Source organism: Prinia subflava, chromosome 1 (assembly GCF_021018805.1).
Source record: "Prinia subflava isolate CZ2003 ecotype Zambia chromosome 1, Cam_Psub_1.2, whole genome shotgun sequence".
Lineage (NCBI taxonomy): Eukaryota > Metazoa > Chordata > Aves > Passeriformes > Cisticolidae > Prinia > Prinia subflava.
The window spans coordinates 31,483,410-31,506,487 of NC_086247.1; the positions used below are offsets into that span (position 1 = coordinate 31,483,410).

At 35.3% G+C, this 23,078-nt stretch overlaps 1 protein-coding gene across 2 annotated transcripts in view; it reads right to left on the reverse strand.

Annotated features, from left to right (window-relative positions):
• Positions 1-1,404: 1,404 nt before the first annotated feature.
• Positions 1,405-23,078, reverse strand: part of CRISPLD1 (cysteine rich secretory protein LCCL domain containing 1) — a 38,891-nt gene continuing 17,217 nt past the window's right edge. For both annotated transcript variants that reach the window (XM_063392285.1, XM_063392293.1), the window contains 13 exons: positions 20,362-20,480; positions 20,098-20,230; positions 18,569-18,684; positions 17,585-17,685; positions 16,325-16,504; positions 16,171-16,231; positions 15,979-16,045; positions 15,234-15,364; positions 12,368-12,411; positions 12,209-12,281; positions 10,029-10,104; positions 6,816-6,946; positions 1,405-4,856 (listed from right to left, as the gene is read on the reverse strand). In XM_063392285.1, coding sequence (XP_063248355.1) covers positions 4,805-4,856; positions 6,816-6,946; positions 10,029-10,104; positions 12,209-12,281; positions 12,368-12,411; positions 15,234-15,364; positions 15,979-16,045; positions 16,171-16,231; positions 16,325-16,504; positions 17,585-17,685; positions 18,569-18,684; positions 20,098-20,230; positions 20,362-20,480 — 1,284 coding nt within the window. In that variant the 3' untranslated portion in view covers positions 1,405-4,804. The remainder of the gene's footprint in view (positions 4,857-6,815; positions 6,947-10,028; positions 10,105-12,208; positions 12,282-12,367; positions 12,412-15,233; positions 15,365-15,978; positions 16,046-16,170; positions 16,232-16,324; positions 16,505-17,584; positions 17,686-18,568; positions 18,685-20,097; positions 20,231-20,361; positions 20,481-23,078) is intronic.

The window sequence follows — 23,078 nt, forward strand, 5'->3', positions numbered from 1 at the left end:
ACATTATCGTCCTATGCTAACATGGAACAGGAATCACATTTGATTGTGTTTTCACTTGTCATGTCAAGGACTTCTGCTTTAACTAACAATAATATCAATAATATAAATAATAATAATATCAAGAATATAAATAATGACCATATATAAAATACTATTTTCATCATTTATTTCTGACAGCAAAGACAGGCTAAAGCTAAGACTGACAGCATGGCTTCTTTTCCCATATTCACAATGCATGTTTTTATAAAATCACATGCAGTTTTTTGAGTGTTAAAGTGTGCTGTCATTTGAATATCTAAAACTCCCTAAGATGCATAGTATACACTAAATGAAACAAAAATCCTCAGGCTTTTCACTCCTTGCATAATTCCCTAGAGTTCCACAGATGCTATAAAAACCCTTAAGCCATAGCAGTGTGACAGTACAGTACTTCATACAGTATTTATATACATTTCTGAACAGAATATTGGCTGTATGAATAATCTTTGTAACTTCCAAATATTTACGTTTCTAAATCTTGCCCTTTGTATGACTACAGAAATTGCAGGAAATAAACCCTCCCTTGTGTATTCACAGGAATCTGGGTTATCTGGCTTTTAAAACTAAATTCAAAACATACTTCAAAAGCAATTGCCACACATAAGACACTGTCAATGTAACTTGGTTACATCTCTGCCATATGAAGTAAATCATCATGCATCATCCTGAACACATCTATCAATACATGCAAAAAAAAGTTGATGTTATTTTCCTCTTTCAAATCCACTGAGAATCCATAGACAGCTGACAGTCTTGAAATTTACATAAAATTTAAATCTATTTCTTCAGTTAAAAACCTGTAAATTTACACACAGGTTATCCCAACCAGTGTTTAAGGCTTGGTTTTAAAATCACTTTATGTAAAATTTTTAGGTCAGACTGTCCTCTATGCAGAAATCAAGACACAACAAAATCCATGAACCCTTTAATAAAAATTCCCCAGCATCCACATTTTAGGAAATGTTTTTTTATGTTTCCTTAATTTATGTCCAGCTAGTACTATGAATATACGTCCCAAGTTCCCTAAAGCCAAAGTATCCTCCCATAGCTCCCAAAATGGTGAGCAACTGTTAAAAGAACCATCTGTTTGGGTCCCACCACTTTAGTTATGAAATCCGCTACTTTGGCTGGATGGACACAGAACAGCAGAGCAATGCATCAACTGGTCCTTACTGAACAGCTCACCAGGCAAGTGACCTATGCTTGACAAATGCTTGACTCCTCTCCAAGTAATTCCCATGCACTTCTTTGGAAAAGATTCCTCAGGAAGCAAGTTTTCATGGGAAATACCACAAGATTGTGGGAAAAGGTTCATATGTACCCTTTGTTGCTTCATATATGCACTTAGGGGCTTACTGTATTTAGCAGGTTTACATTTCTTGGAATTGTAGCCCTTTCAGAAATTCTAAATGACAAATATTAGGACAGTATTAGTGTATTAATACATTAACAGTATCAATGTATTAATACATTTTTGTTATGTACAAGTTGTAATAATTCCTGTTGGCTACTTCTAGGTCTGTCTTCCCCGAGAAGAAAGCTAAATATTATGAATAGCATTAACTAAGCTATACTTTCTTACTGATTATCCTTTTTTTTTTTATTTCAAGTGCAGAACACAATTTTTAAACTTCTCAGTTAACCAAACATTCTTCAGAATTCTAAAACTGAATTTTCTGTATGTTTTTTTCATCAGCCAAGTTTTCCAAGTTTTCCAATACTCTTAGCTATTCTTTCGGGCTTGGTGTGAATTTGTTGTGACCATCTGGCCTACAGTTGCTTCTGCTGCAGAAAGAAATACCAAAGTGTAGCTCCCACTCTACAGCTTTCTGGAAATGTATACTCATTGACTCATTACTTACAGTAAATACAGAAGGACATTTCTCAAAAAGCCAGTGTTAGCTGGAATATTTAGATAAGAACAGGATAGTCATTACATGTGGGAAAGCAACAGAACTCCAAAAATTTGGGCAATGGAATATGTGAGGAGAAAGGGTGATGAGGAACTTTCTTCTTGTCACTCTGTTGATTAGTAGAGCTGCTCACAGCAATTATTCACACATGGAATGTTGGAGGTATCTCTCTTTCTCCTCCCACCAAGCACTAATTTTCTTGTTATGGCCCCAAGGGTCCACCCTGCCCCACTGCACAGGAACTTCCAGGAAGTGGAGGCTGGACTTGACATAAAAAGAAAGCAAAGATACACCGAAAAGAAAAAACCAAAAAAACCCAAAAAACCAAAAAAAAAACCAAAAAAACCAAAAAAAAACCCCAACCAACCAAACAAAAAACAACAAACACCCCACACCACCAAAAAAAAGGCACCAGGAAAAAAAAAAGGAGGAAAAGGGCAGAAATTTAGAAATTTGGTGTGGCAATTGTGTTTCCATGCAGGACTGTATCCACCCACCCACCCCAAGGAAGAAGTTGTGGTTATGCCCGGAGGTGTGGCTGCCTTGCTCTTCTCCTCCCCACAGGCTCTGCTCTGCCCTGTGCACAGACCAGGCTCAGCACCCACGTCCACAGCACCCCACAGCCCCTGCAGGGGCTCTGAGGAGCCTGCTGGGGATCACAGGCCAGGCAGGGGCACAGAGAGCTGCTGCGTGGCAAGGCCAGGCTGCAAGGAAGCACATCCTGCCTTTTGGAAAGGGACACTGCTGCTGCAGTCAAAATGTTATGTTTGAAAAGCCTCCCTCAGTAGTGATGCATGTCCTTAACTTCAAGGGTGGCTTTACTGCATTTTATGTTCTGATAATCCCAACTGCAGCTATGCAAGACCTTCCTGTGCTACTGCTTTGGTGCTGTTAAGAAAAGGTGTTGCAAGTTTGTCTCAAGCCTTTGACTGAGTTGGAGACTCACCACAGTCAAAGTCTACTTGCACTTTGGTTTCAATCCTGAAAAATGGTTAATGCCAGTATTGCAAAATCTATATAAAAGCTTCTTTAAATGGCCACCACTTGCAGAAAAAAATAGGGTTATACATAAAAGACTCTTTGTCTCCCTCATTGATTTGACCCTGGTCAAAACTTGAAAAAATGAGATTTATCCATAAGACTTCTGATACAATGAGTGCAAGTTTTGGGTCTAAACTGCCTTTACAATTTTAGAACCTCAGATTATGGCTGCTTGCAATGTTTAGTTCAGAAAAACAAAGAAAGACATATATTTAGGATGGCTGTTAATTTCTTTGTCTTGAATCAGGAACAAAAAAAAAAAAGAAAAAAAAAAGCTGTGAAAGGTATTCTTACAATGTAAATTAATTTTATTCAAAACAGGTTAAAAAAACTAACAAAGCTTGCCTAACTACATGAGGTAGTACATGTAGCAAAAGAGAAGGCAGAGTATAGTATTCTGAAATATGAAGAATATGAATAAGTTTACAAGTTGGAGTGAAATAAGTTCAACAACAGAAACAAAATATACCAAAAATAAAGTTTAACAGCTTTTCAGTCTTAAAGCACCAATACACTTTTCATAGAAAGAAACATAGTATCACCACTACATGTTCTTCATATACCATAATATGGTAAAATTAATGTACCAAGCTGTTCATCATAAATGAATTCTTTAAAATTGTGAAGCAACAAATGACATAATTGTCACTGGGCTTCGTACCACTATACTTCCTGGCCTGCAGGAGTATTTTGCCAGGTCACAAGGAGCAAGGTTAGCCTTTGTTACCATTTTCTTTGGTTTTTTTTAACATTTACTCCCATATTAATGTTTAGCATATTGATAACATGTACAGCTCACAGTTATTTTTTTTTTTAATGTGTGCAATTGTACACTTTTTCTAAACCCAAATTTAGGTAAATTGAAGGAATCACATGGCAGAAATAAAGCATGTGTTTGGGCAGAACTGCAGGCTTGTTCCCTAATTTCAGGTTACTGCACTTCTCAATACAAAGATTTTATGAGATCCTTCAAGGTTACATATGTCTGTTTCACACACCCATCCCAAGATAGTGGAACATCTGTGAAGGACTGGGCTATAATGAATTATGGTCATTTGAACTAAAGAGCTTAGCAGCATCTAATAAATATTTTATTAATCTATTTTAAAAACAATAGATATGAATGGCCCAGTCTCTTAAGAATACTTTTTTTAGAGGAAAGCATGCTGGCATGACCCAGGGCTTCTTCCTATGTCCTATATTTCTCATTTTATTTCAAAATAGCTATTTGTACTTGTTATGATTAGTGGGAAATTGAGAACAATCTAGTTGTTCATTTATGCTTTCATGGCTAATGCTACTTTAAATCATCAAAAAGTTATATATGTTTTTATTTTACTTTAAGGCATGATTTATTTTATCAAGATATTGGAATGACTTCTTTTATATACATTGAAAATAAAAACTCAGGCCTCCCTGTGGTATAGTTTTAAGGTTACTGTTAGTGGCATATATAAAGCACCATATAATAATATATTCAGATGAAGAAAACAAAGAACATTTATGAGCTTTGAATTAACTGTATAGGAGTAACTGCTAAGAAAATATAGCAATATTTAACACAGGATTCAAAGTATTGTTATATATCATTATAGATTTTCAAATGAATGTTTCTCCCATGTTTATTTTTACAAATTTTTTCATTAAGATTTATATGCAATTTAAACTTTTTGGTGGAAAGCAGTATACATCTTCTGTACAATAATGTTACAGCTTTATACAAATTTTAGGAATCATCAAGAAATGGCCTGTATTAATCTTTTCCAAGTGCTCTGGTTTCACTTGCCTGTTTTATGTTTTACTTGCTAGATTCAAACAACGGCAAATACTCTGAAAGCCTTGCTTCCTGGAGGATTCTGTAAACTGAAACATAAAAACATTCCTTACGTTATTTTTAAGACCATAACACTCCAATAATAACTTTTTAAAAAAATTAATTTTTAAGTCCTGCAGCACTTCTTCTGACAACTCATAAATTTATCTATCTAGGACTTATTTATAGCTGCTACAAATAAAAACGACATAAATTTCAGATTTTTTTTTTTCCAAACAGCTCAATAGGAACAAAATGCAACATAAAAAAATTCAAGTAATCCTTTGTGAGGAGGGATTCTGGTTTAAAGAATTGAAGCAAAATACAAAAAAATGCTTTGGAAACAGAGAAAACACAAATCTTATGCTTACTATTCTAGTAACTGTATTTGGAGAGAATTTGCAGACCCGGGAGATCACTTGTTTGTTAGTTGCTTATATGATGAAGAATAGATTTCTACAGAGATCTAATGTCTAATAAAACCAAAGGGAATGCCTTCTGAATGGGTAAGTATCTGGCTTCAAAAGAAAAGAAACAAAAATACCCAATTCCAATCAAATGTTAATAGAATACATATTTTTGCCTTAAAAGTTGGGCCAGCAGGCCCTATTTAAAGGTCCATTGTTTTTTCTTTAGCAAACCCTGTCTGAAGATAATCCGGAAAGGAAAGAGAAATGGAGGTGGAAGCAAGGAAAGGCACAATGAAGCATCTTGGCTGCAACAGCATTAGATTTCATCATCTTCTACTCCACAGAAAACTTGCATGGCACTCTTTTCCAAACTGCTGACCTCCCAAACTTTACTAAAATTATACATTTTACTTTACTTTACTATGATTTATATGTGCAAATATATGTGTGTTTTAAAATATATACATGTATATGTATTTTAAAATATACAGATTTTAAAACTTCTACTTATAGATAGTATATAAGATGTACATTACATATAAAGTATAAATAATGATCAAATTTGCAACATTCTTCCTGTCTGCCTCTCTACTAAAGAAGATTTATACGGAGAGCAAAAGTATCAGTGAGGAGGCACTCTAAGGGAAATGGATGATCACAGGAAAAAGTCAAAAGAAGTCTAAAATAAGTCATCCACTGAACAAAGAAAATCTGTATTTTACAAGCTTCCAGATTTGTTGAAAGGTCTGAGAGAAAGAGAGAATACATTCTCCCACTCACAATTAAAAACAAGGCAAAAATACTCAGTGTTTTCCTACTTATGAGTTTTCTACAGCAACTTCTTGAGGTTTCTTCCTACTCTGATTTCTTGGAAAGACTATAGTCTGGTTAGGTAACAATGAATTTTAGTCTAAGAAACATTCTTAGCTTTACAGGACAAAAAGAGTGGTGCAATGTTCTTAAAATAATTTCTCTTTCTTCCTTTAGACCTGGAGAAGCCTTTCAGGGATTAAATTTCATCTGCAACATATGATGATGTGTTATCATCACACAATGCACAAATACATGTGAACTTTCACAGTATCTCCTTGTCTTTCAGAAAAACATTGTTAATAACAAATTATTAAAAAAAGAACACTAAAAATATGCTTAAATGATTGTGAATTTTATGTTTGTGAGTATTAAGTAAGATTCGGGATCACTGGTTCGATACCATGTAAATCACTAATGAAAAGTTCATCAGGAACCAATGAACCTGCATCACTAACGTTAATTTTTAAAAAATTAAAATTTACTTCCCTGAGGAAGTAAAGGCAATTTTCTTATCAAATCTTGAGTTAGTTGCAACAAGAGGTTTACTTTATTTCATAAGCAGCTTTTCAGGGTAATGTTTTATGAGGTTAGAGGAGGCAGGCAGCTCCACTGCCACAGCTCCTCCGAAGTCACTGCAGCTGCTGTTACACAGCTGCTGTAAATCCCCCCTTGTGGCCCCTTTGTTTGCCTTCTAGCACTGCCCCAGGCACAAACAGACACAATGCAACACTGAGAACCTCATCGAGGTCAAGAGCAAAGTGCAACCTGTGCAAACGGGCTCTGTACCTTTCTGAATATATCCCGTTCTGAAAGGAGGCCACATAGACCTTTCTTTTGTCTACTGGCATCACATCGATATAGCCGCCCTGGTTGCGCACCACGCCGGCGTGCACTGCTGCCCGGCAGATGCTGGAGATCTGAGGAGGAGGAAGAGAAAGGTTACCCTTGCACTCATCCTTTTATCTCATCATTTTTAAGAGGAAGACAAATAAAGGTACTTAAACCAAGTGTAGGAAACGTAAAACAGTTATATTTATTGCACGACTAATTGTATTAGTCTTACAGTATCTAAATCAGCTTCTTTAGGAATTAGGCCACTTTACAGGAATTCAGAAACAGATTTCAGATCACTCTCACTATGATGCAAAAAGCATTTATTTCAGGTTATTTCAGTTCGAAGATGAGGAACGTGTTTGAATTCTTCAGCCTTTCAAAACAAAAGTATTTATCAGCCAAAACCTCAAACATCAGTGAAATGATCCATAAAGGGAGCATCACAGTTTTCTATCCTGACATGGGTAAATACTAAAAGCTATTTAGATGAAGGGTATAACGTAAGCATCAGACAAAAGAGAGAGGTCTAAAATGAAAGTTCTCTGTGAAGTTAATAGCACTTATAGTTGCTTGAAACCTCTGTTTTCTGGTCACAAATTCCCCTCACGAACCCATGAGGAATAAACAATATCCACAGAAGGATTTCTCAGTGACAATCTTGATAATGGTAATTTAAATAATTGATTTAAACTTGCAGTACTCTATTACTCTTTCAGCATTTTAATAATTGTCAAAAGAATGAAACTTCTTAGATATTCCAGAAGGTAGGTCCCAATTTTTAAGACATAGCACAGCAAAGTACAGTTCCAACATTCAGTGTATCTCCACTTGGAGACAAGTTTTTGGGTAGAAAAGGTTTTCAATGCAGTAAGTTTCTCCACAAGCAACCTTAAAAAACTTAGCCAATATAAATACAAATAGCTGGCCAAACAGGCCACAACTTAAACAAAAACTGCATGTCTTCCCGTTATAATTGGAATAATTTATTTATGTTATCATAGCAATTTTCGATCTCAATGCTATACAAAATCAGGAATTTAAAACAGCAATGATTTTCCTACTTTCTTTCTAAGCCAAGGACTTGCCAGGTTCACTCACATATAGTTTGTCTTTTAATGTTACAATATTTAAAGCAGTAAGGATATGAAATAATTTATGCAAATAATCTCTTGCAAAGATGCTTTAGAGTTTTTCTTTCCACACTGCAGGATGCAGTTTTTGAACATGACAGAAAGGATGTCATTTATACCACTCTGTACTTTTCCTCCTCCCAAGCTTGCAAAACTTTTTTTATACCCTGAACACCAATAGATACTTTACTGCTAAGATTATAGCAGCCCTTATTTATCCATACTGTGGAGTAACTAAAGAGTAGATAGATCATGTGCAATTTCAAATACCCAGGGGGAAAAATGGCCTCTGCAATACAGGATTATAGTCAGAAGAAATGTAAGATGGTATTTACAAGCAATTAACTACACTGAAGAACTAGAAGAATACTGTTCATTCTATTCATTCCTAGTACAATAACACAGCAGTAACTTCATTTTCAGTTCCCACTGGAGATATAAAAAAAGGCTAGAGGTACAATTGGGGAAAAGAAAGATCAGCTTTTTCACCTGTGTAATAGTAACCATACTACTACACTCTTTACATCATGAGATGGGGATTTACCTTTATAATCACATTTGAGGGTGGCTAAGATTCTGTCTGTTCCAACATTACTTGGAAGTTTCTAGTCAAGTAAAAATGAAAGGAAAAGTCAAGGGATGGAGATTTTGACAGAGGAGGCTCACTACTTCTTGGAAATTATCTCCAGCAAAGGATGGGGCCATTGTCTGGGCTAGCAGCACAACTGGACCAGTCAAGTATGGCTGGGCTAATGCACAACATCTCAAAAGTGAAGGCAAGATACTGGAATGGAGTATGTGAAAAAGGAGAGGTCAGAAGACTCGGGTTCATGAAAACAACTCAGAGGCTATTTTCAGATGAAAAACAAACTGATATTCTGATGCTACATTCCAGATGAGACTGGAGAACAAATGTGCATAGTTTTTGAATAAATGAGTATAAATTCATAATTATGGACTAGTTTGTAGGAATAGCTATGAATAGATGCATATAGTTTTCTAAACATATATAGAATATTTTTTTTCACAAAGAATTATCTGCCCTTATCTCTCAAGAACTTCTCATTGTCTTGGCATGAGACTGTTAGACATGCTTTATTCCTATGCTTATTGAGCATAGGAATATTTCCTATGCTCAATATTATGTCATCCAGATCACACTTACTTGAACCACTAAGGCAAGCCTCCTGTTGATTTAAGCAAAACTGGATTTCACTATGTCTACGACAAATTTCAGCATATTATTTGTGGTTTGCATCAGCATCTTTGTGTCACTTTCTGGAAAACTTCAAAGATCTGGGGTTGTTTGTTTAATTTTGATGAAGAAATTCCAAAGGATATATAAGGCAGTATTTTTAAATTAGTGTGAATGCTTCATACAGCATTATATGGCCATGCTTTATTACTGTGTTGTGAACACTCTTAAACTTGCATTTTTAACAGATCATAGGATCTAAATACCAAGTCAATTATTTTCCTTCTTCAGATACTCAACAAATACCAGCATCTACCACAGCATAGCATTACTCCACAAAGGCATTTAAATCACAAGTGTCGTTAACATATCATCATAGGAATATGGAGGTGTTTAATAGCTTTCAACATCTTATTCTCTATATTTTACCATAGCAGATAATTATGAATACTTTTGAAAAAGTTTCAGGGTATTCCCTGAGAATTTCAAAATATTCAAAATATTCCCTGAAATTTCAAAATATTCAAAATGTATGTGAGTATACACTGCTAATGTTGAACCAATGTTGAACAGTTGGAATTTTGATAAAAAAATTAAGGTATGGGCCTAGAGACTAGTGAAGCCTGCAATGAATTTTTAAGTAACTTTCCATATCTCCATCATCTGACTATCACTAACTTAAATGGGAGCCTCTGAAAAAGAACTTTTGAAAAGATTGTGTAAAAAATCATCATATGGAGGAAAATTGTATATCAGTATTTTATCTTATAATTACATTATAATTTTTTTCATAGAATTTTATGTCTCATTTTATAACATAACGTAAATCCCTATACTTACATCAGAATAAATTCGTGTACCAATTACACGAGCGTAGTGTGGATTTGCCTGCATACAGTTGTGAGGACAATACACCCTGAAAGATCAACAACAAACCACATCCAGTTAGCAAGAGCATAAGAGGATTAATATAACATGTACAATGACAGCATTATTAAGTATAAATCAAGTTGATTGTCTGTACATATGGGTCTATATTGCTATTTAAAAGCTGTCAGTTTTTGAGTCTTTGGCCACGCAGGTGAAAGAACTCCTGATGTGCTGAGGTTCATGATGAAGTGCTTAAAATCATACTTTAACAAGTCTGGTCTTCTCTCCTTTGGATAAGCAGATGGTGTTCTTGTTCAACATTTGTGAGGCAAGTAGAAAAGTCAGTGAGAAGGGAGCCTGTTCATTACTCTAGAATTTATCTGATTCTAGGTGTCCTATACAAAATATACAGTCAGATACCTTCTCAGAAGAGGCAGATCTGACTGAGGACCTACTTTGATACTGATGACCTGGTGACAAAAGCCAATTCAGCAACTTATAATGGAGCTGAACATTGGCATATGCGGCTAGAATGAAACACCTTGGAAAGCAGTGAGACTCCTAACTGATTCTGGGAGGCCAGAAACCTACTAAAACAAACACTGTCTTTATTAACTGCATTTTGTTAACATTTGAGGAAAACCTTCTCCATGATTCACATCTTCTATAGCTTCAGAATGCACAGGAAAACCATGTGGGAAGTTAAGAGCAGTACAAAAGGTGTTAGCATCTTATTTTCTAATTCTGAAATGCTACAAGCAGGAACTGTCAGCTGAATCTAGGTCTACTCTGAGCTATATCATTTGAAAAATGGAGCCACCCTAAAAATGGGGCAGTCTTGGGCAAGTGTTCTTCTCTGAAATGTTATCCAGGCTCCAATCAACATTTGGGAAGTCAAATCACTTGGGCATGCTAGAGTCTTCACAGACAGGTAACTAAAACATGCTGATAAGAGTCAGTAACATATTTTTGTCAGAAGGAAGCAAGAAGTTGAAGAGGCCTGTTGAAGACCTGCTGATTTACGAGTTGGGAGTAAGAGGGAAAAATGGGGTTGCGTAATCAATGCCATGGCTGATTACTGCTTGTAATTCCCAAGACTACATTTTCAGAATTAAGAGCATGCACAGAACCTTGAATGAATCACCGCCATTGTGAAGTTCCTTAAGTTGACACATCAGAAATATCTAATGTTTAACCTTGAATTTATTTTTTCATTTTCCTAAAGACAAAACCTGTTTTTCTCTTAATGCAGCTAGCTTTAATTTTTAATAATGAAGAAAAATAGAGAAAGACAGAGGACGGAGATTGTACCCATCCATTCCCCTGTTCCACTCCTTAGCTTACTTCTCCACATCTTCCAGCTAGAAAACCGGAGTCATAGCCAAACACCAAGTTAGTCCATGGACCCAAGTGCTACATGGAGAGATGTTTTCCTAGCAGTTTTGGCTTTGTACTTATTTCCTCTGTTGGCTGCAGGATTGCTATGAAAGTAATCCTGTGGATATCTCCAGCTTAATTTGTGGTAAATCATGCTACAGTGTATTTACCTTTGACTCATCTGTGGTTCTAAGAACTGTTACCGAATTCCTTTGTCAAAATATTGCGGTACAGGCACCTTTCGAAGAGTTAAAACACTGGCTTCAAAGAAATGGCACAGATATTTAAAGGCAACCAGCAGACCAGACCTTACCTTAACCAGATATATTTCAATTATTTTTAATCCAGTTTCTCCAGAACTCCCAAGCAAATTGGTAACTTCCGAGATAATGATCTGAATTTTATCCTTCTATTGTATCGGTTTGCAGGTGAATAAATTGAAATAAAACATACTTTGCCCAAGGTGCATATACATAATAATGGACAATGAAAAATAAAAATACACTTTCATTAACAGTCCTTAGTGCAAGGACTTGACTAGGATTAGCAACAGGATCTTAATTAGTAAAAGAGATTTTCCTAATGAAAAATCCTGCAGATCATCTACCTACCTTGCCTTCTACTAGATCAAAGACTAAAATATCACTTGAACATTTTTGACTTCATTTTTACACTGTTGTCACCTTTCTCAAAAATTTAAGATAACTTAAAATTATTAGCAAATGGCAGAAAATAGAGCAGCACTTTAATTACTAACACTATATGAATTTTACCTTGGACAGTGTGAGGCTGGTTTTTGAAATGGGCACAGTTGTTCCACTGTGGTTTCACAGGTGATAGCCTGAACTGAAGAAAATAAAACACAAACAAGTAAATGCGTGCTATTTAAGAAAAACAGAGTAGTACTGAGCTTATAAGAAATAAATACTAACCTGTTACTTTAGAGACAGTGAAGGAGTTAGCAGATTGGTATTTTCTGAAGAAGCAATATTAGAAATTATCAGTAAGTAATGTATTTCAGTGGTTTCTTTTAGCTAGAATAATTTTTATTAGAAAATATGGAAATAAACCCAAGAGAATGTCTGTCCTCAATCAGTTTTTACTCACTGCTATCCCTTCTCCTCAGGAATATACTTATTGCAATGACACATTTACTTTGTACTCCCAGTGAATCTGTTTCAAAAACAGGAATGTGTGTTAAACTCTTTCAGGAGTTTAATTTGCTAAGAGAACATGTGATAGGAACCAATTAAGCAATATATTGTTCCCTCATAATGTAGCATGTTGTTGCTCAGCAGCTTTCATCTACCAGAGGAGCATGTTCACCTTTTGTTAAAGGTTCATTATTATAAACAACTCCAACATTGAGAAGAGTTTCTACTCACAGCCTTTCTGAAGTTTCATTAAAGTTTACTTTTGGATTTTGCATCTCCTGTTATCATCAGGATCATTAAAAACCCAGTATAACATGTAAGAGTTCTCTTTTTTTTCCAGTAATTATATGGCACTCAGATGTATCTCCTTCCTGTTGTTATAAAAACTCAACTACATAGATTATGTTGTTTCATTACAAATTGATGAACGTTTCTTTTTTTCCCCCTCATCTTCTATTTTCCTCCTCTTTTAATTCCTGGGAGATGCCTCTGATTGTGATATTTTTCATCTGTAACAAAGAAGCTGATGATGCCTTTGGCACCCATAACGTTACTTATTAAAAAAAAACCAAAAAAACAAGGAAATTATTCCCTATTCAACTTTGGAGCAAATTGCTCCTGTGGGCACCACTGTTTGCCTGCATTGGTTTATTTACTTGTATGAGCCATCAACTTCACATTGGCCCTTTACTGGATTCCAATTTACTTTCACTGAAGTAGCTGATGCTTCTGTTGCCCTAGCACTGTCAAACACTGATGTAGGAATATGTATTCTGTCATTGACTAGCTTGTTGAGATATTCACAGCACTACCCTATCCTAAGAAAATCCAACAGCTGAAAAAACATTGGTATTGGCAATCCTGATAAGAAATCAAAGAAGCTGAAGATTTGGACATTTGCTGTGAGCAGCACTGACACTTTTCTGCTTTTCTGTATTCTCTATTCTGTTTTGCAATATGCAGTAGAGGTGAGATCCACTTTATTTCATCAAATCTTGAATAGATGAAATAGTAGTTTATGCAAGGCTCCATTTACAGACACTGGTGAGAGTCAGGTAGCTGCAAGGCAGCCCCTGCCTCATTGATGGGCCTTTTGAAGGTTTGAAACTTTGGCAAATAATCTTTATTTATCCCACAGCCGAAATAACTTGCCCTGAGTTCCAATTCTCAGAGGTTAGGTGCTAAATACACTCTGTAGGCTGGACAATCATACAGTTTTGTCTCATATGGCATAGAAACACAGAGATTTCAACTGATGGGAAATCAATTGATTCCAGTTTGAAGAGTTTTTTTACAGCTATCTATTCCTACATTTGTAAACAAGCTGGCTCCTTGTATGTTTGCATTGATATAATCAAGATCTAATTCTCTCTTTGTATCAAAGCAAGTAAAAAAGAGAAATGTTTTTCTGTATCTTGATTTTTAGGCAGGTAAATCAAACCAGAGTCAGGTCATCCAAAGAAACTGATTGATATCAATGCCTTAAGATTACCCAGGGCCACTGAATTTAGTCTACCATATAAATGGTCCTCCCTGTGCTGGATTAGACATATCTGTTGAAAAGAGAAATGATAACAGGTGTCATCACCTGTGTTTACACAGCACAGAGTGACAGCACAGCCTCTGATGATTACCTGTCTCCTTGACTCTTGGGTTTACATGTGAGCCAAATACATCACTCAGAAAAATTCTGTTTTCTTTCAGCTCAGTATTACGCCTATGAGCTACACACATCCCACTATTACATGTATACTAACTCTAGACAGAAACAAGGACAGCAATGCAAAGCTCTGAAGAATACATTATGACATAGTGAAGTGTAATTTGCAAATAGCAATAATATCTTAGACTCAAATATACTAATATTGATGTTTTTCTATCATTGGATAATTATATATGAAACAACCAAGCATTCTCCATTTCTATGCATTGCTTTCCTGGGTTTTCCTTCAGCATGTCTACAAGTATTTGGAGCTTTTTTCACATACCGGTCTTAGGGAAGGCACCTCAGCAGTGCAGTACACCTCCAAATTAAGTTTCCACTTATGTATGGAATATTATTCCATCACTGGCCAATTTGAAAATTGTGCAAAATATTTGTGCAAAATGTCATATGTAAACTGTGGAACTGTGACGAAATTACCAAACAATACAGGAAGAGGTGTATTTTCTTCTTGTTCCATATGCACCCTACAAAAGTGTCATTTACAAACACCAACTTGTAATATTATTGCTTTGCTAATTGTCATAGATTGCTCTGTCCATATCCAAAACACATAATCTGCCAGTATGTGCTAGTTTTTGACAAAAAATATATACTCTTACCAATTAATTAACTGAACACTCTCAACATTATTTAACTACAAATCCTAACTTACTGCCCAAGTCATTCTGTAAATTATTTAACCTTCTTTCATATTATTATTTTGCCAATTCCCTTCCACCATTAAACACTGGTTAAAGTTTCAGAATTGATACAATATCTCTAGATACACGTTTCTAGATGCCTTTTCATAGCATTTTCATATTCTTTAGGACAAAAAGCATAGCAAAATGTTATTAAAAATGTGATATATTTTGTATGAAATGAAACTAAACAGATGAAAACCTTTTCATACATTTTAATTTTAAGATAAAAACTTACCCAATTGACTGAACACCATTTCTGTAAGACTTGATAAAGTAATTTTTTCTCCCTTGCCTAGTAACATCAACCCAACCACCTTCATTGTCTAGGATGCCATAATGTATGGCAGCTTTACAAATACTGGATTGCTGAAAAACAGAGCAGGAAAAGCAGATCCATGTCAGATAAAAACCAGGTTTTAATTACAATGTGTCATTAAAAACTTGGTATAGTGTCTTTTATGTTTGACTTGGGCCACATAGGTGTTATTTCAAGCAAATAAACCACCACTTTGCCTTACTTGGAGATAAACTAGTCTCATTGACAGTACACTCGTTCACAGTAGCTGTCATTTCCTATACTGTTTTCCCATTCTACGGAGTAAATTATATACCCTCAGCTAGTATTAAGGTTATACACAAGTAGGTCTATCTCACTGAAAAAATTTGTACAAGCATATCCACAAATTGCTGGAATCATCCTTTAGTTCCACCTTCACATATTTGCACGTAAATATGTGGTCACAAAAATTCTGCTTCTATGTATGTATAGGTATGAAGTACATTTGTTCAGTATACACAGAACAGCAGATGCACACTTAGGTCACCTGATGCTTTCTTAAATATTTGGTGTAAGCTTTTACTTTTGGTGAATGCTGACATCCTCAAAATCCATTCTTAATACGATTTTAACTAGTATGCCAACAGAAAAGACATTTCATTAAACACTCCACTGGTACAAAATCTAATTTAAAAGTATTTACCATTTCATAATGTACACTTCCAATAACTTTGGCTTTGCTATCCAAACAGCCAGCAGGACATTCATACCTAAGAAAATTAAATACAACTTGGTTTTAAATCCTGGGATTACAAAAAGGAGAAATACTCCAGCTCACGTACAAATATAGCCTTTCAGAAAAATCTCAAAATGACAACTGTAAAATTTACCATACCTATTGCAAGTTGTTCCTTTGCACTGGTCTCTTAGCCTTACTTCACATGAAACAATCTGAGCTAAAACAAGCAAAAAAGCAAATTCACTGCAATGAATTTGATGCTAGATAAATCAATTTTGTGGACCACTTGCAAATCAGGTGAATTCCTTACACATTTGCTGTGTGCTTATCACTTCATTTTTCTCACTGTCATCAGTGCCTGTGGAGGCTGGAGGTTGATGTGTTCTTGGCCGGCTTTGCACGGTTGCATCCTGGGCTTTGGATTGCTGACGTTCAATCTCATTGGTTTCCTCTTCTGGTTCATGGGGGGAATAAGGTCTTCCTGAATCCTCTGTTTCAGAAAATGGGCAAAAAAAAATATAATCTCTCAGAAAAAAAAAATCAGCCTGGAATGTAAATCCCTTACCGTGTTTCAGTAAAACGGCTTTATTCTCATAAAATGGTGGACGAAAGGAAGAAAGGGAGGAAAACTCTCCAGTGTTTCATAAGACGGAGAACTCAAAATTAATAAAACACCTCAAGTATGCTTGTGGTAGTGAGAAGACTTTTTTTTTTCCTCCCAGCATGTGTAGCACAATTGGAGTATGAAACTGTTCTTAACACTCCTGTTTTAATATCTTTACTCCATCAGAAAACCAACTGGACAGTCTCTGTTACACATGGGCAAAGTTTTACCAAGTTCATAGACAGCATGCAATTCAAGCTTTTTTCATAGTAACACACACCAGAAAATGAGGCCCTTCTATTCACACATAGTGATAATAATTCTGAAACATTCATAACTGTATCTACGTTTCTTACTTAGAACCATACAGAAGCTATTTGGGCACACACATGCAGCTTTCATATGGTCCACAAGAAATCTCAAAAGTTATTAACAAAAATTGCTAAATGAGTTGTTCACAGAGTAGAACAAAAAAAGTAGCAGCTTCATAATATGCTGTGATTCAATGCTATAAATGCTATTCCAAAAACTGTAAGTCAATAATCATCCTAGCTGACATTTTCTTTAATTACTAATGTCTTCTAGCTTTGTTCTTGATTTTTCACACACACCATATGACTATGTCACTGAGAAAATATTTCCCTATAAACAAATGACTGCACAGACTTGCAGTGTAATTACAGAAAGGCACATAAAGAGCATACAATGAGTCTCCATCTTCATGTACTAAAACCCCCTGAATCAGCACTTAGCAGCAGGAGTTCAGTGCACTCCATTCCCTCTGGGGAGACGCAGCCTCTCGTGTACATATTCCCACTCAACATAGTAAATTAGGGCCTAACTGGTCTTTGGGCACATATATAGTATATTTTATTCCACTATGTTAAAGCAAAATGACGAAATAAATCAAAAGAAAAGTGACATTTCTATTCCCATTTATAGATGTAACAGTGAAACAGTGCATACCTCTATAACAAAGGTTTTCTCTACAACCTCCTCCAAAACTAGGGGGACATGCAGAACACGGGCGGCCGGGTTTATAAGGAGCATGACCCCACCAGTTCCCTCTGTACAGAAAAAAATTGCAAAAAATGCCTTAATCAATTAGCACGTTGACATTAAACAGCACTTAGTATATCAATAAATAAATTATAAAAACCAGCAGGCACATAGACCATAACATTGTTCTGATATTCCCAAGTTACAAGCAATAGGATGAGAGGAAATGGCCTGAAGTTGCACTAGGGGAGTTTAGATTGGATATTAGGGAGCAATTTTTAGTGAAAGGGCTGCCAAGCACTGGAACAGGCTGCCCAGGGAAGTGGTGGAGTCACCATCCCTGGAGGTATTTAAAAGGTGTGTGGATGTGGCACTCAAGGACATGGTTTAGTGGCAGACTTGCCAGAATTAGGTTACTGGTCAATGGTCTTAATGGTCTTTTACAGTCCAAATGATACTATGACTCTACACCAAATACACAGGATCTAGTTGAAAAGTCCATGAAGAAAAAAAAATAAGAACTGACATAAATGGCTGTAAGATCTTTTCTGATTGGTATAGCAGCACAAGACCAAATTCCTCCACTTCATGAGAACAGGCTCCACCCTCTCCCAGATGGAATATCCTACAAAATTTGATCTTAACCATGGGCTTGCCGTTACACATTCCTTTAAGTCACAGTGGGGAAATACTTATACTTTTCAGAAAAATATCACATTATAATAAAGGTCTCTGATGCTGTAACTAAAACAGAGACCAGAAAACTGAAGCACCAGAAAACTCACAAGAGTATTTGTGCAGCCGAAGGCTGTTTGGGAACAATGCTCTATTTTGTAACAGTACAAAAACCAGAAAATCCAGGCTGATTTCCTTGCAGATTATTTCCTGGACTATTATAAAATCTCTTGCCCCCCCCCCCCCCCAGATATTTTTGGGTGTCAATCTACTTACTTAGGAGAATAATTGCATACAAGATAAACTGCTTTTGGCCAAATCTGCCCCCAGATGTTCATGTTATGACACAAATTAATTGCACAACCAATTCTGCTACTTGTAGCCCAAACAACCTGTGGAAAAGAGGAAAATGTGAAAACCAAAGATGTTCAACTTAAAATCAATATACAAAACTCAAATTACCAAAGTGATGTATTCCCCTCTGCTATAAATGGCTTGATGTGGCCTAATTACAACTGTCAAAAGGCCATTCATTTATACCCTTATTAGCGAGAAAAGTTTTACATTGATAGAAAAGATATGGTTCTCATTTTAAACAAATGCTCTAAGCATATATTTGAAAGTGTAGCAAAACATGATCTGAAGAACTGATTCTTGGAATCACAATTAATTGATGATTGTGAGTTAGAAGTTATGGTCCTGTGTGATTGACTTCCCAGAACAACCTAAAGACCCAGAGGGGTTTGGATTGGTTGGACTGAGACAACAGATATTTTTCAGCAAAAAGAGGTAACAAAGAATAAAAACATTAACCAAAATACTCATACACTGAATAGACCCAGTAATGGATTTTAAATTAATATCCTTTAATATGATTGCAATGTAAGGTGGTTGTGCTCCTTTATTCACCTTTCATTGCAGATCTCAAATATAATCAAAATGACAAAGTCTGGAATGTTCAAATTATACAAATGATGGGTGTTGAAAATCTATCCATTCAAGGTAAGCCAAAGCTGTAGATCCAGTAGGATTTAAGAGTTGAAAGAGAAAAGTATTGTGAAGAACTAGTACCACAAAAAAGCTGTATATATGTATTGATCTTGCATGTAATAGTAAATGTAATTACAGGTTATAGATACAGTAAATAAGAATATGCAGGTAACTTTACTTTAAAAGCAGATACAATTGTAGATTATTCTAGTAAACAGAAAACAAGTGTTCAAAAAGCAATAATTTTGAAGTTTTCCAATATTATATCAAAAATTATATGTGGACCATAGTATATTCTGAAGATCAGGTATTTCCCCTTCACGGAAACATGACTGGTACCCTTCAAAAAAATTTAGGCTAGTTATACAAATTTCAGAAGTACGGAGTAAATAATCACTGGGCAATTTTAAAATGTTACAACAAGATCTTAAAAACTCCTGTTTGATCTGAGGAATTCTCCTAAGAAAACTTTTTTTCTAAAAAAATTAGCTGTTTCTTCAACATATGGAAAGGGTTATTCGGATTATGCAAAGTGCACTGAGTAGTAACATTCACTTTAACACTGTCGTTTGTGAGCTTTTTGCTCATTCCTGCTGCTATTTACGAGGATGAAATATAAAGATTTGTATGACAACCTTACTTTGTCACTGACACCCAGTGCTTATAACTGTGGAGTCTAAACAAGCCCTTTTTTGGGTTTTTGTGCTGTGGTATGTACTGCAAGTTTAGTGTGCTCTTAAGTGTCAGACTCCAACCTAGCTGGGAGTCTCTGTCACTCTTTCCATAGGTGATTAAAATCAAGCACACCTACGTACCTGTGTATAATGTGTACAAACAGGACCAGAGCATCTGTACGGACAATATGGATTGCATTCATGAGGATGGGGATATGTGAAATCTCTCACTTCATCATACCATGCCTGGACATGAAATGTCGGAGGTCTGTACCTGGGAAAGCCAGGAGCAGTGTATTAGATCATTCAAAAGTTGTAGCTTCTAACATTTTTCCTTACAGTAACAAGCAAATTTTGTTAGATTTTTAAAAATCTCGTATATTGAATAAAACAGTATCAAACTACCTTCCCCAGTGTGCCCCCAGATTCTGCCCAATAGATGGAAGGAGGCTTGCTGGGCCATGCTCCCACAGACAGGTTTCAGCCCATGACTCTGCAGATCTCTCCAGTTCTGTGTCCCATGTCTGAAATTTAAAAGAAAAAAAAGGGAAACCTTCTTAGAAATATTTGTTGTGTATCTTATTCTTAAAAAAATAAAAAAACCACCAAAAAATGTCCATTTTTTTAAAATTTGAAGCTTGTACTGAGGCAGAAGATCAAAAAGTCAGAATTGAAAAATGTATGCTGCATGTGTGTTATGTAAGGAATAAAAATGCTTTCACCAAGAGAAAAGAAGTTTTAATCCCTTCACAGCATTCCCTTTAGAAACCCCGTGCAGCTACGCTGCAGTGAATAAAGCACAAATATGAAACTGAAAGGCTTAGTGCAACTTTCCAAGCTAAATTAAGTGCATTTTCTGTCTTGTGAGACTGTTTTTCAGTAATGGGCATTTTTCTTAACCAAAAGGGCATTATCCAACATGCTTTCAAACAAGGATTTATTTCCTCTAAATTAATAGTTTATATGAAATGAATGAGATCTCCTCTTCCATTTCTATAACCATCTTTTGCTGAAATAATAATTCAAACACAAATTCAAAAACAATTCAAACACAAATTATGAAAACTAGAGTAAGGTTGTCAGTCATTGATTTTATGGATAAGCTTGGAAAAAGGGACGTTCAAGATAGTAAAGAGGCATACTTGGAAGAAGTAAAAAAAAGATTAGGAATTGTTGTTTATTCTTAATTTTTATTCTTTAAGGGAGATGGAAGAATAAGCTTGCATCTGAAAGACAAATCCACATTTCTTCCTTTCAAAAGCATACTAAGACATACTCTTCTTGAAAAACGTCATACCATACTGTGAATGCATAGTCTTTACTGCACTAAGCTGGAGTTTGCTCAAAGTGATCCATTGCTCTAGTGCAAAGTATCCATAATTTTGCTTGGATTTTAGAATTTCCTGATAGCTGCAGAAATAGTTTCCAGATACCTCCAATAGCAACACTCAGGTTAGGAAACTAGAATATTTTCAGGAAAGAAGCACATCTTGATAGAACCTGAAGTAGTTCATCATTCACACTAAATTTTATTAGGTGAGACTATGCTATCTAAATAACAGTAATTCAGTATTTCCACATTCAAATTCCCATGCAGACACTGGAGATCACGTCTACTAATTTTTGGCACAGATGAAAGGTAGAAAACTCCTTAACATAGCCAAAGATTACACAAATATAACAGACAAATTCCATGTGCTAAAATTTATCTTTGTACGGATTTTGACACGCAGTTTTCAAATTATTAATCAGATAACTCATTAAAAACAACCCTGTACTTGGTTATGCAAGACTATTATTATGTAAAGACTTTATTATCATTTAGTTTAATCCTAGAATATCTGTTCTTGCTTCTCTTCTTCAGAAGTCTGGAATGTGTTGGATTGCACTTTGTCCGTTATTATTATCAGCAAGTAAATAATTTACAGGGTATATTTTGACTCCCAAAATGCAACATTTATTTTGATAAATAGTATAATAATGACAGAATAAATCTTTTAACCCACCTATGGATACAAAAACCACTTGACTTTAGAAAACTGTACAAATTTTCCATTCACTGTCCTGGGCCATTATTTCATTATAACATTAGTGAAACAACTATATATATATACACATTACATTACATGTATACATTATTAACGCATAATGGACACAATATTTGGTGTCATAAACCAAAACTTTTTTAATCTCCAGAAGAAAATATTCTAATCTTAAACCATGAAGTTTATATGACAGTTTGTATAATTCTTTTCCTCTTCCTTTTAGATGTCACACCACCATAAAATGTTCTTCTTCCTATTGTACCCATTGTAAAAAACACATGAAGATGAACACACTTCTTCCACATACATACTTTGTTCTTACAGGCTGTATTAGAGTTGCTTCACCTTCTACCACAAAATCACAAGACCATAATATTTTAAAATAAAAGCCACTACAATTTGTCTTTGTTGCACATATTGTATGATATTAAGCCACCTCAAAATCTTATCATTTGTAGACTTAGCTCTTAGGATGAACAAGTCAAAGTTAATACATTTCCTAAATAATTGCTGTTAAGAACGGTTTTGCCAACTGAACTCTGAAATAAAAATTTAGAATAAATTAGACTTACAAGAGAACAAAATTTCAGTACTTGCTCAGTTTTAGAACTTCCTACCTCCAAGCCTAGGTACAATTTCTTATAGCTCTTATGGCCTTCAGAAAGCCAGGAGATATTCTCTTGTAAAGCATCCCCGTACATTTTCCACTCTTAAAATAACAGTCATGGTTAAAGGAATTGTACTACTGTTCTATTTTTCTTACCACACAAGTTTAAAAATATTTTATGCAGCTATTTTAACTGAAATAAAGATACTTTTCTTTTTTAAGTTTAGAGCTAGGCAATCAATAGTAGCTGCCTGAATCAGCTCTTCAAGCTTGTGAAGTAGTTACTTTTAACAAAAATTTGTTTAAAGAGTGATGAAAGCTATGCATGACAGAGCCATCCAGAACTCTGAAAGAACAGCTTTTTGATGGAAAACTTTAATTCATCGTTAATCCTCCTGACAGATGAACACCCACACTTTAAGTACTGTTGAAATTGGATATGTTCTTCAAAAAAAGTTCTGTCTTCTTTA